This window comes from Electrona antarctica, assembly GCF_951216825.1.
Source record: "Electrona antarctica genome assembly, chromosome: 7".
In the NCBI taxonomy this organism is placed as follows: Eukaryota; Metazoa; Chordata; class Actinopteri; order Myctophiformes; family Myctophidae; genus Electrona; species Electrona antarctica.
In genome coordinates this window covers 428,381-440,700 of record NC_136812.1, presented here as the reverse complement: position 1 = coordinate 440,700, position 12,320 = coordinate 428,381, and the positions used below count along the sequence as shown (strand labels likewise).

At 45.2% G+C, this 12,320-nt stretch overlaps 1 protein-coding gene across 1 annotated transcript in view; it reads right to left on the bottom strand.

The window, feature by feature from the left end:
* The window catches only part of rtca (RNA 3'-terminal phosphate cyclase), a 29,176-nt gene extending 17,287 nt beyond the window's left edge, over positions 1–11,889 (bottom strand). The window contains exons 1-4 of the mRNA XM_079505967.1: positions 11,687–11,889; positions 3,797–3,897; positions 1,004–1,147; positions 252–375 (exon numbers count right to left, since the gene is read on the bottom strand). Coding sequence (XP_079362093.1) covers positions 252–375; positions 1,004–1,147; positions 3,797–3,897; positions 11,687–11,731 — 414 coding nt within the window. The 5' untranslated portion in view covers positions 11,732–11,889. The remainder of the gene's footprint in view (positions 1–251; positions 376–1,003; positions 1,148–3,796; positions 3,898–11,686) is intronic.
* Positions 11,890–12,320: the final 431 nt, after the last annotated feature.

The following is a 12,320-nucleotide window of genomic DNA, read 5'->3' as shown; positions in this document are numbered from 1 at the left end:
GTAGTCGATGTGCGGAGCTGTATAAAGGTCCTAACAGGTAGATAAAGGTACCTGGACAGTGTAGTCGTTGTGCAGAGCTGTATAAAGGTCCTAACAGGTCCTAACAGGTAGATAAAGGTACCTGGACAGTGTAGTCGTTGTGCAGAGCTGTATAAAGGTCCTAACAGGTCCTAACAGGTAGATAAAGGTACCTGGACAGTGTAGTCGATGTGCAGAGCTGTATAAAGGTCCTAACAGGTAGATAAAGGTACCTGGACAGTGTAGTCGATGTGCGGAGCCATCTCGGCGTTGGTTCCTCCTTTCAGACGAAGTTGTGACACAGAGTCACCGAACAATACGATTGGTAGAGAGACCTGGAGCAGCAGACACACACTCCTAATATGGACATAGAGGATTACATCCTGTTAACACACACTCCTAATATGGTGTGTGTGTGTGTGTGTGTGTGTGTGTGTGTGTGTGTGTGTGTGTGTGTGTGTGTATGTGTGTGTGTGTGTGTGTGCGTGCACGTACCCAGCAGTGTGTGTGTGTGTGTGTGTGTGTGTGTGCGTGCACGTACCCAGCAGTGTGTGTGTGTGTGTGTGTGCGTGCACGTACCCAGCAGTGTGTGTGTGTGTGTGTGTGTGTGTGTGTGTGTGTACGTACCCAGCAGTGTGTGTGTGTGTGTGTGTGTGTGTGTGTGTGTGTGTGTGTGTGTGTGTGTGTGTGTGTGTGTGTGTGTGTGTGTGTGCACGTACCCAGCAGTGTGTGTGTGTGTGTGTGTGTGTGTGTGTGTGTGTGTGTGTGTGTGTGTGTGTGTGTGTGTGTGCACGTACCCAGCAGTGTGTGTGTGTGTGTGTGTGTGTGTGTGTGTGTGTGTGTGTGTGTGAGTGTGTGTGTGTGTGTGTGCACGTACCCAGCAGTGTGTGTGTGTGTGTGTGTGTGTGTGTGTGTGTGTGTGTGTGTGTGTGTGTGTGTGTGAGTGTGTGTGTGTGTGTGTGTGTGTGTGTGTGTGTGCACGTACCCAGCAGTGTGAGTGTCAGCGAGGTGACTTCCAGACAGGATGTGTCCAGGGCTCAGCGTGACCTCCGTTGACCCCATGTGACCTCCGGTCAGCTGACCTCCAACGATGTCTCTGACCAGCTGTAGCCCGCTCAGGTGTTGAGCTCTAATTATCATATAATTAACATACAGGTGTGTTAGCATGTTTAGCTACCTGAGTCCAGGGGAACTGTTAGCATGTTTAGCTACCTGAGTCCAGGGGAACTGTTAGCATGTTTAGCTACCTGAGTCCAGGGGAACTGTTAGCATGTTTAGCTACCTGAGTGCAGGGGAACTGTTAGCATGTTTAGCTACCTGAGTCCAGGGGAACTGTTAGCATGTTTAGCTACCTGAGTCCAGGGGAACTGTTAGCATGGTTAGCTACATGAGTCCAGGGGAACTGTTAGCATGTTTAGCTACCTGAGTCCAGGGGAACTGTTAGCATGTTTAGCTACCTGAGTCCAGGGGAACTGTTAGCATGGTTAGCTACATGAGTCCAGGGGAACTGTTAGCATGTTTAGCTACCTGAGTCCAGGGGAACTGTTAGCATGTTTAGCTACCTGAGTCCAGGGGAACTGTTAGCATGGTTAGCTACATGAGTCCAGGGGAACTGTTAGCATGTTTAGCTACCTGAGTCCAGGGGAACTGTTAGCATGGTTAGCTACATGAGTCCAGGGGAACTGTTAGCATGTTTAGCTACCTGAGTCCAGGGGAACTGTTAGCATGTTTAGCTACCTGAGTCTAGGGGAACTGTTAGCATGTTTAGCTACCTGAGTGCAGGGGAACTGTTAGCATGTTTAGCTACCTGAGTCCAGGGGAACTGTTAGCATGGTTAGCTACATGAGTCCAGGGGAACTGTTAGCATGGTTAGCTACATGAGTCCAGGGGAACTGTTAGCATGTTAGCATGGTTAGCTACATGAGTCCAGGGGAACTGTTAGCATGTTAGCTACCTGAGTCCAGGGGAACTGTTAGCATGGTTAGCTACATGAGTCCAGGGGAACTGTTAGCATGTTAGCTACCTGAGTGCAGGGGAACTGTTAGCATGTTAGCTACCTGAGTCCAGGGGAACTGTTAGCATGTTAGCTACCTGAGTCCAGGGGAACTGTTAGCATGGTTAGCTACCTGAGTCCAGGGGAACTGTTAGCATGTTTAGCTACCTGAGTCCAGGGGAACTGTTAGCATGTTAGCTACCTGAGTCCAGGGGAACTGTTAGCATGGTTAGCTACATGAGTCCAGGGGAACTGTTAGCATGTTAGCTACCTGAGTCCAGGGGAACTGTTAGCATGGTTAGCTACATGAGTCCAGGGGAACTGTTAGCATGGTTAGCTACATGAGTCCAGGGGAACTGTTAGCATGGTTAGCTACATGAGTCCAGGGGAACTGTTAGCATGGTTAGCTACATGAGTCCAGGGGAACTGTTAGCATGTTAGCTACCTGAGTGCAGGGGAACTGTTAGCATGTTTAGCTACCTGAGTCCAGGGGAACTGTTAGCATGGTTAGCTACCTGAGTCCAGGGGAACTGTTAGCATGTTAGCTACCTGAGTCCAGGGGAACTGTTAGCATGTTAGCTACCTGAGTCCAGGGGAACTGTTAGCATGGTTAGCTACATGAGTCCAGGGGAACTGTTAGCATGGTTAGCTACCTGAGTCCAGGGGAACTGTTAGCATGGTTAGCTACCTGAGTCCAGGGGAACTGTTAGCATGTTAGCTACCTGAGTCCAGGGGAACTGTTAGCATGGTTAGCTACATGAGTCCAGGTGAACTGTTAGCATGGTTAGCTACATGAGTCCAGGGGAACTGTTAGCATGGTTAGCTACCTGAGTGCAGGGGAACTGTTAGCATGTTTAGCTACCTGAGTCCAGGGGAACTGTTAGCATGGTTAGCTACCTGAGTCCAGGGGAACTGTTAGCATGTTAGCTACCTGAGTCCAGGGGAACTGTTAGCATGGTTAGCTACCTGAGTCCAGGGGAACTGTTAGCATGTTAGCTACCTGAGTCCAGGGGAACTGTTAGCATGTTTAGCTACATGAGTCCAGGGGAACTGTTAGCATGTTAGCTACCCGAGTCCAGGGGAACTGTTAGCATGGTTAGCTACCTGAGTCCAGGGGAACTGTTAGCATGTTAGCTACCTGAGTCCAGGGGAACTGTTAGCATGGTTAGCTACCTGAGTCCAGGGGAACTGTTAGCATGTTAGAATGGTTAGCTACCTGAGTCCAGGGGAACTGTTAGCATGTTAGCTACCTGAGTCCAGGGGAACTGTTAGCATGGTTAGCTACCTGAGTCCAGGGGAACTGTTAGCATGTTAGCATGGTTAGCTACCTGAGTCCAGGGGAGCTGTTAGCATGTTAGCATGGTTAGCTACCTGAGTCCAGGGGAAATGTTAGCATGTTAGCATGGTTAGCTACCTGAGTCCAGGGGAACTGTTAGCATGGTTAGCTACCTGAGTCCAGGGGAACTGTTAGCATGTTAGCATGGTTAGCTACCTGAGTCCAGGGGAGCTGTTAGCATGTTAGCATGGTTAGCTACCTGAGTCCAGGGGAACTGTTAGCATGTTAGCATGGTTAGCTACCTGAGTCCAGGGGAACTGTTAGCATGGTTAGCTACCTGAGTCCAGGGGAACTGTTAACATGTTAGAATGTTTAGCTACCTGAGTCCAGGGGAGCTGTTAGCATGTTAGCATGTTTAGCTACCTGAGTCCAGGGGAACTGTTAGCATGTTAGCATGTTTAGCTACCTGAGTCCAGGGGAGCTGTTAGCATGTTAGCATGTTTAGCTACCTGAGTCCAGGGGAACTCCTCCCAGCTCTGATCTTGGAGATTCTGATCTTTGTTCCTGTGATGCAACTCAGAGCAGCAGACAGCCTGAGGATCTGTCCTCCCTGAAATATAGAAACACATAAACCCTAAATATACTGTATATAACCCTAAATATACTGTATATAACCCTAAATATACTATAACCCTAAATATACTGTATATAACCCTAAATATACTATAACCCTAAATATACTGTATATAACCCTAAATATACTATAACCCTAAATATACTGTATATAACCCTAAATATACTATAACCCTAAATATACTGTATATAACCCTAAATATACTGTATATAACCCTAAATATACTGTATATAACCCTAAATATACTGTATATAACCCTAAATATACTATAACCCTAAATATACTGTATATAACCCTAAATATACTGTATATAACCCTAAATATACTGTATATAACCCTAAATATACTGTATATAACCCTAAATATACTATAACCCTAAATATACTGTATATAACCCTAACACACACAGAATCTGTCCTCCCTGAAATATATGAAGAAACACACACACACACACACACACACACACACACACACACACACACACACACACACACACACACACACACACACACACACACACACACACACACACACACACACACACACACACACACACACACACACACACACCGGATCTTAAATACTGGTTATGGATTCGTCTAGTCAGCAAGCTTCTTTCCACAATGATGATGTGCTTATTGACGAGTTATCATCGATCCTGGGGAGATGGGAGTTACATGGTCCAATAGATGATCGGTGTTGGCCACGGGAAAGCATATTCTATCCGGATGTCATTGGGGACATGGAGGTCCGTGTGCACAAGTATGAGAAAGCGTTGGCAGCTAAGGTGAAGGAGGAGCGGAAAGTGATGAAATTGTTTCTTCAACAAGGTAAAAGGGTTTGTAAGGCATATGCAAAAGGTCTTTCTAAAATGTCGAATGCCCAGGATGACGCTTTGGTTGTGCCACCGCTCCCTAATGGGGGGTCCATGCTTCTGATGGAGATGACTCTTCCGGCAACGGCCGAAGCGATGCAGTGGGTGCGGATGGAGGTCCTGGAGTTGGAGAAACATCTGGACAACGAGTGGTCCGGGTCCTCCAGGAAAGGTTGGACTGCGTTCGCAGGAAGAGGTCTAACTTGATTCTTGAGGTGCAGGCTGCCCATCCTTCTAATATCATTTTTAAGCGTGCGTTGACAGCACGCTTGGACGAACTTTCGGGTGTGGAGGCGGTGCTCGTTATTGACCTGGGTGAGCGCTCGACGGTGGACTTGAGGGATTTTTTCCCACCGGGGGGACCAGTACAACATCTCCGTGGCTCACAGGATGCGAGGCTCATGGGACCCGGCGATCACGCTGTTTCTCCTGGGGCCTGCCAGCGTGGTCCTTTGCCACGTAACTATACGGGTTGCTTCTCGTGTGGCAGTGTGTTACATCTGTCAAGGTTTTGTGACGGGCCTGGACCCAGTTTTTCCCCTTTTCAACGTCAGGGCTTGCCAGTAGCAGCGGCAGTGTCTGGAAGGCAGTGGGGACTTGGGTCCGCTCTGTCGATGCGAAGCTGTCCTCCGCGGCCTTCACCATCACGTGACCCACAGTGAAGATCTCTGTCACTACAGTTCGGCTGTCGCAAGGACTCTCATCACTGCAGCCCATCGACGAGTATCACAGTGAGTCTGTCCTATTTTGCGCGGGATGCGACATTTTTTGACATTTTTTAAGTGCTTCCATTGACTTTGGACTCTATAAGAGGACAACCTATTTCCTGGTTATGTGGTGGCGACACAAAAAAAAGACGGGCGACAAGGCTGGTTAACGATTTTTTTCCCCTGTTTGGAGTGTGCAATTTCTGAGTACTTTCTGTTTCCTTCCTTCTGTCTCAACATTGGTATGGGTGTTCGTGGTTTATGCTTTTCGGTAGGCTACGGTTTGGCATGAGAAAAAGAAACATGGACATTGGACATGGGTTGTGGCAGGAAGCTGTTATGACGTTTTGACACAATCAGTATGCGTGTGTGGATTCTGTCACTCTATTTTGAGTGTCAGAAGGGGGGAGGGTATTGGTTAATCAGATAAAGGTCAAATTGATAATGAGGGGTATTTTTTTCAGATTGCACTCAATGCAGTTTGATTAAATTCTTTAAAAATGTATAACATCTTATGAGGAGTCAGAGTGTCACGATAAATTACTTTTGTTTAGAGGGAACATGCAATGAGTTTTAAACTTATTGTGGCTTATAATTGCTTGGAGAAATGACTATTGTCAACAAATGTGCAGTCTAATTTAGGATGCATTATTCATGTATAGAAGTAATTTGGTTGTTCAAGAAACGACCATTGCATTAATAAGGCAAACGAAAAATGAGTCTACATTGTTCAATTTATCAGGAGTTGGCGAGACAAGAGAGTACAAGGAACAATTTGATTTTAATATGAGTGGATGATCTTTTTTAGGATTTTGTAAGTAACACTGAGTAGTCAATACTAACATGTGTGAACCAAATATTTCAATGCATGGTTGTGTTTTGCAAAAGAATGTCTACTCTAAATCTTGGTGTGGAGTTAGTTCATGTTTCTAAACAGGAGGATGACACCTGTGCCGAAGGCGAGTTCTGCTCTACTCTACACAACAACAGTGGTCAACGTCTACAGGGCATCCTGCAGCTTCTAAGCGGTTAACCAGAAGATTTCGTTGCCAATACTACGTCATCTATGGAGTACGGACGTCTGCACCAGGTGTCAGATGACATCAATCTCCAGGTCACTTCTACACGCTGCACGCCATCTGTGTCTAAAGCTGGTATACAGTCTTAGTCACCCAGCTTCCTGATTGCTCAGAAATATGCAAAGCTACATGGATGGGGAGTATTAGTTCGAAATGAAGATCATCGTTCCACATTCTTGTTGATTACACGTCCCTTGGGATGTTCATGGCCATCCACAAGCCAGGATTCATCTGCGTTTATATTTTAGTCGGAAAAAAAAGGAGTCTAAAGCGCGTGGACCATCGACGTGGGATTTGCATCGAACTTTGGGGAAAAAAAGAAAAGTATTACTGTATTATTTGGTATGATTTTGTGTTTGTTTTCATATTTTGTTCTACTTTTACTAATGCAATGGGTTGACCGAGTTCAGGGTTATGGGATTAAGTGTTGGTTGGTTTTAAATCGGTTTTCCTAATTGGTAATTTTTTTTGATTTTGAATGTATTTACTTTCATTTTACAGGTATTATTGTTTGGTGACTTTTGATGAATCACGACGGATGTTGTGTTTCTATTTGAGTCTTAATTGTATTCTAGCTTTCCAATTATGAATGGTGAGGGCGGACTGCAATTATGGTTCAAAATGAGTTTGTTGGTCGATTTTAGCTTTGATCGTGTTTTCAAGTCTCCCATGTCTGTGATACTTTAGCGGACATGGCAGAATGATACGATGGAGGTTCGAATTATTGCTTATTGTTTGTTTAATTTCAGTTTGATGTTTTTAGAGCGCCCAGGGGGGGACCTTGGAAAATTTAAAGGTTTTGAAGAGAGGAAGAAAAAAAAAGATTTTTAAAGTTTTAATATTTTGGTCAAAAAATTATGATTCATAATTCATAGTGACAGACTGAGTCTGTCAAAGGGGGAATGTGGTAAATTATGAATCATATAAGCATATATTCTACTTGAGCAATGCTAAACAATGTTAAAATTGGACAGTTACAAAGTGGTGATTTTAGTAGACTAAGTTATGTTTACACTAACGAGCGGGACCAAAAGGGGCTATTGTTAATGTCTGAAGCTAGCAACACCTTACTAGGACAGAATGCAAATCCTTTTGTTCTAAGTTCGTTTGAAGCCGACAGGAGGTGTAAAACAGAGAAGACTTTATTGTCCTACTGACTGACAAATGTTCATCGGGTCTTATTTCGGCTTGGGTCTAATGCAATGACTTTAAAACATTCATGTTGGATTTACTTTCTTAAAATGTCTTAAAACACTCTTCTGTTACTATAGAATAAAGATAAACGCTAGGAAACTAATACAAAGACTGGTTACTAAACTATTAGTGCATTTAGTACTAATCTCAAATGTACTCTTAACACAGGGTTTATGTACCGAGTTAAACAGCTCATTAATTTCTTAAATATAGTCAGTTCAGTTTCATATAATTCTGTTTAGTTTCATATAGTTCTGTTCATATATTTCCGTTTATATCTTCATTGTATCTTTAATTCATTATTGTGGTATTATTTCAAAGCTAACTCCGCTAAAGGTTTACCATGAGACCTGCCCTTTGTCTAGAAATGCCCGCCTCTAACTGGAAGCCAGGCTCAGACCTCATTGGTTAGAAGTCAGGAAGTGTTTATGCCCAGAGAGGGGAGGGACTTCTGGGAGGAGGCAAGATCTTGTGTATATAATACCATGTAATGTCAACATTCAGTGCTGTATCGACTTAGTCTCCCTTTGGACCGGAGGCTGATAAGAGACAGACCAAGGCATATGCATGTTCTGTTACGACCTGACTTCTGTGCTTAACAAATAAATGCGGAATGTCATGAGATCAACATTGCACGTTTTCCTTTGTTCTTTCTCCTGCTCCGCCGAGGCGACACACACACACATCGAGATTCCACACGCGCAAAACCAGTCGGGAATCCACTTAACATGGAAACAAGTTAAAATGTCACACCGGTAGTCAAAGAACAGAACAGGAATTCATCATAACATGATGTCATCGCTAGGGACACATGATGTCATCGCTATAGGGACACATGATGTCATCGCTATAGGGATACATGATGTCATCGCTATAGGGACACATGATGTCATCGCTAGGGACACATGATGTCATCGCTAGGGACACATGATGTCATCGCTATAGGGACACATGATGTCATCGCTAGGGACACATGATGTCATCGCTATAGGGACACATGTCATCGCTAGGGACACATGATGTCATCGCTATAGGGACACATGATGTCATCGCTAGGGACACATGATGTCATCGCTAGGGACACATGATGTCATCGCTAGGGACACATGATGTCATCGCTAGGGACACATGATGTCATCGCTAGGGACACATGATGTCATCGCTATAGGGACACATGATGTCATCGCTAGGGACACATGATGTCATCGCTAGGGACACATGATGTCATCGCTATAGGGACACATGATGTCATCGCTAGGGACACATGATGTCATCGCTAGGGACACATGATGTCATCGCTATAGGGACACATGATGTCATTGCTAGGGACACATGTCATCGCTAGGGACACATGATGTCATCGCTATAGGGACACATGATGTCATCGCTAGGGACACATTATGTCATCGCTATAGGGACACATGATGTCATCGCTAGGGACACATGATGTCATCGCTAGGGACACATGATGTCATCGCTAGGGACACATGATGTCATCGCTATAGGGACACATGATGTCATCGCTAGGGACACATGATGTCATCGCTATAGGGACACATGATGTCATCGCTATAGGGACACATGATGTCATCGCTATAGGGACATATGATGTCATCGCTATAGAGCGTCGCAGTCCCGCCTCCTACCCTGGACCAGGAAATGAAACCCAATGCATTATTCTCATAGACATTTCTTAAAGTATTTATTTAAAGACGGTTACGCCGCGGACAAAGCCAACTCGAGTCGTGACAACTCATGACAACACAAACAATATTTTGGACCAAACAAATAATTAGAAAGAAGAAAAAAACAGCAGGTTACAACACTTTTTTTGTTGTTTTTCTTCTTTGTAATTATTTGTTTGGTCCAAAATATTGTTTGTGTTGTCATGAGTTGTCACGACTCCAGTTGGCTTTGTCCGCAGCGTAACCGTCTTTAAATAAATACTTTAAGAAATGTCTATGAGAATAATGCATTGGGTTTCATTTCCTGGTCCATGGTAGGAGGCGGGACTGCGACGCTCTATAGGGACACATGATGTCATCGCTATAGGGACACATGATGTCATCGCTATAGGGACACATGATGTCATCGCTATAGGGACACATGATGTCATCGCTAGGGACACATGATGTCATCGCTATAGGGACACATGATGTCATCGCTACAGGGACACATGATGTCATCGCTATAGTGACACATGATGTCATCGCTAGGGACACATGATGTCATCGCTATAGGGACACATGATGTCATCGCTATAGGGACACATGATGTCATCGCTATAGGGACACATGATGTCATCGCTATAGGGACACATGATGTCATCGCTATAGGGGACACATGATGTCATCGCTAGGGACACATGATGTCATCGCTATAGGGACATATGATGTCATCGCTAGGGACACATGATGGCATCGCTATAGGGACACATGATGTCATCGCTATAGGGACACATGATGTCATCGCTATAGGGACACATGATGTCATCGCTATAGGGACACATGATGTCATCGCTATAGGGACACATGATGTCATCGCTATAGGGACACATGATGTCATCGCTAGGGACACATGATGTCATCGCTATAGGGACACATGATGTCATCGCTATAGGGACACATGATGTCATCGCTATAGTGACACATGATGTCATCGCTAGGGACACATGATGTCATCGCTATAGGGACACATGATGTCATCGCTAGGGACACATGATGTCATCGCTATAGGGACACATGATGTCATCGCTATAGGGACACATGATGTCATCGCTATAGGGACACATGATGTCATCGCTATAGGGACACATGATGTCATCGCTAGGGACACATGATGTCATCGCTATAGGGACACATGATGTCATCGCTATAGGGACACATGATGTCATCGCTATAGGGACACATGATGTCATCGCTATAGTGACACATGATGTCATCGCTAGGGACACATGATGTCATCGCTATAGGGACACATGATGTCATCGCTAGGGACACATGATGTCATCGCTATAGGGACACATGATGTCATCGCTATAGGGACACATGATGTCATCGCTAGGGACACATGATGTCATCGCTATAGGGGCATATGTCATCGCTATAGGGACACATGATGTCATCGCTATAGGGACACATGATGTCATCGCTAGGGACACATGATGTCATCGCTAGGGACACATGATGTCATCGCTAGGGACACATGATGTCATCGCTATAGGGACATATGATGTCATCGCTAGGGACACATGATGTCATCGCTATAGGGACACATGATGTCATCGCTAGGGACACATGATGTCATCGCTATAGGGACACATGATGTCATCGCTATAGGGACACATGATGTCATCGCTAGGGACACATGATGTCATCGCTATAGGGACACATGATGTCATCGCTAGGGACACATGATGTCATCGCTAGGGACACATGATGCCCTCGCTATATTGACACATGATGTCATCGCTATAGGGACACATGATGTCATCGCTATAGGGACACATGATGTCATCGCTATAGGGACACATGATGTCATCGCTATAGGGACACATGCATCAGTAAGCAGGAACTGGGGATGGCAGAAGGCCCAACCAGCAGTGCTCTAGTTCATTTTATTTAATCACACCACATAAAACATTCCAACATATTTTGATCGTCCACAAATATAACCTTTTTAATGCAGACCCATGATAAGGGTCCATTTGGTTCCAAACTATCATTTAGCTGCAGGGGACCCCCTGGAACTCCCTCAAGGACCCCCTGGGGGTCCCCGGACCCCACGTTGGGAACACTGCCACCACAGCAGCTTCTCTCTAAATATAAATATGAATGAAGTGCTGTTTAGCAGCTAAAGCTAAAGCTAACTAACACATGTTTTAATATAAATACAGCGTCACGTGGTCTCACCCCCTCCATCACGCTGCCGTCCACCTCCAGCACTGCAGCGTCCATTTGGTTACAACTGTACGAGATGTTGATTAAAGAGTTTAATTAATCTGATACACTGTATCAATGCTCTCTCTGCTTCAGATTCACTTGCTGTGGTACGTCGCTTAGGATGACGTTGTCAAACAGCGCGTGTGTAGTTCTTTAGGGCAGACAGCTGAGCTCTGATCAACGGCGTTATATGTGTGGAGTAACAGTGCTCTCCTGTGGCCTCGTTGGTGTACTGCAGCTGATGTTGTGTGCAGTCAAGTAGGCCTGCTCCTAGCCCCATATGTGCCCTCTCCCTACGCTCATTCTGTAGCTCCGAGATGAGGTCACACACAGGGCCCCTCCCACCCCGTTCAGAAACGGCGCATGTTTCCACAAGGAACGATTCTTACCCTTTTCTAAACAATTAAATAAAAACGTGAAGGGGCAGAAGAGGTTTACACTAATTCAAATTTAGCAACGTCCAAGAAAATCCGAGTTTAAACGGTTACGAGCGTTACAGCGGTTGGTTTAGTCAGCCGCTTCCATGTTTATCAAGGGATTCATGCGTGTGCGCGTGCATGTCGAGTGAACTGAAGTCAGTTGGAAATCTTCGACCAGGGGAGGC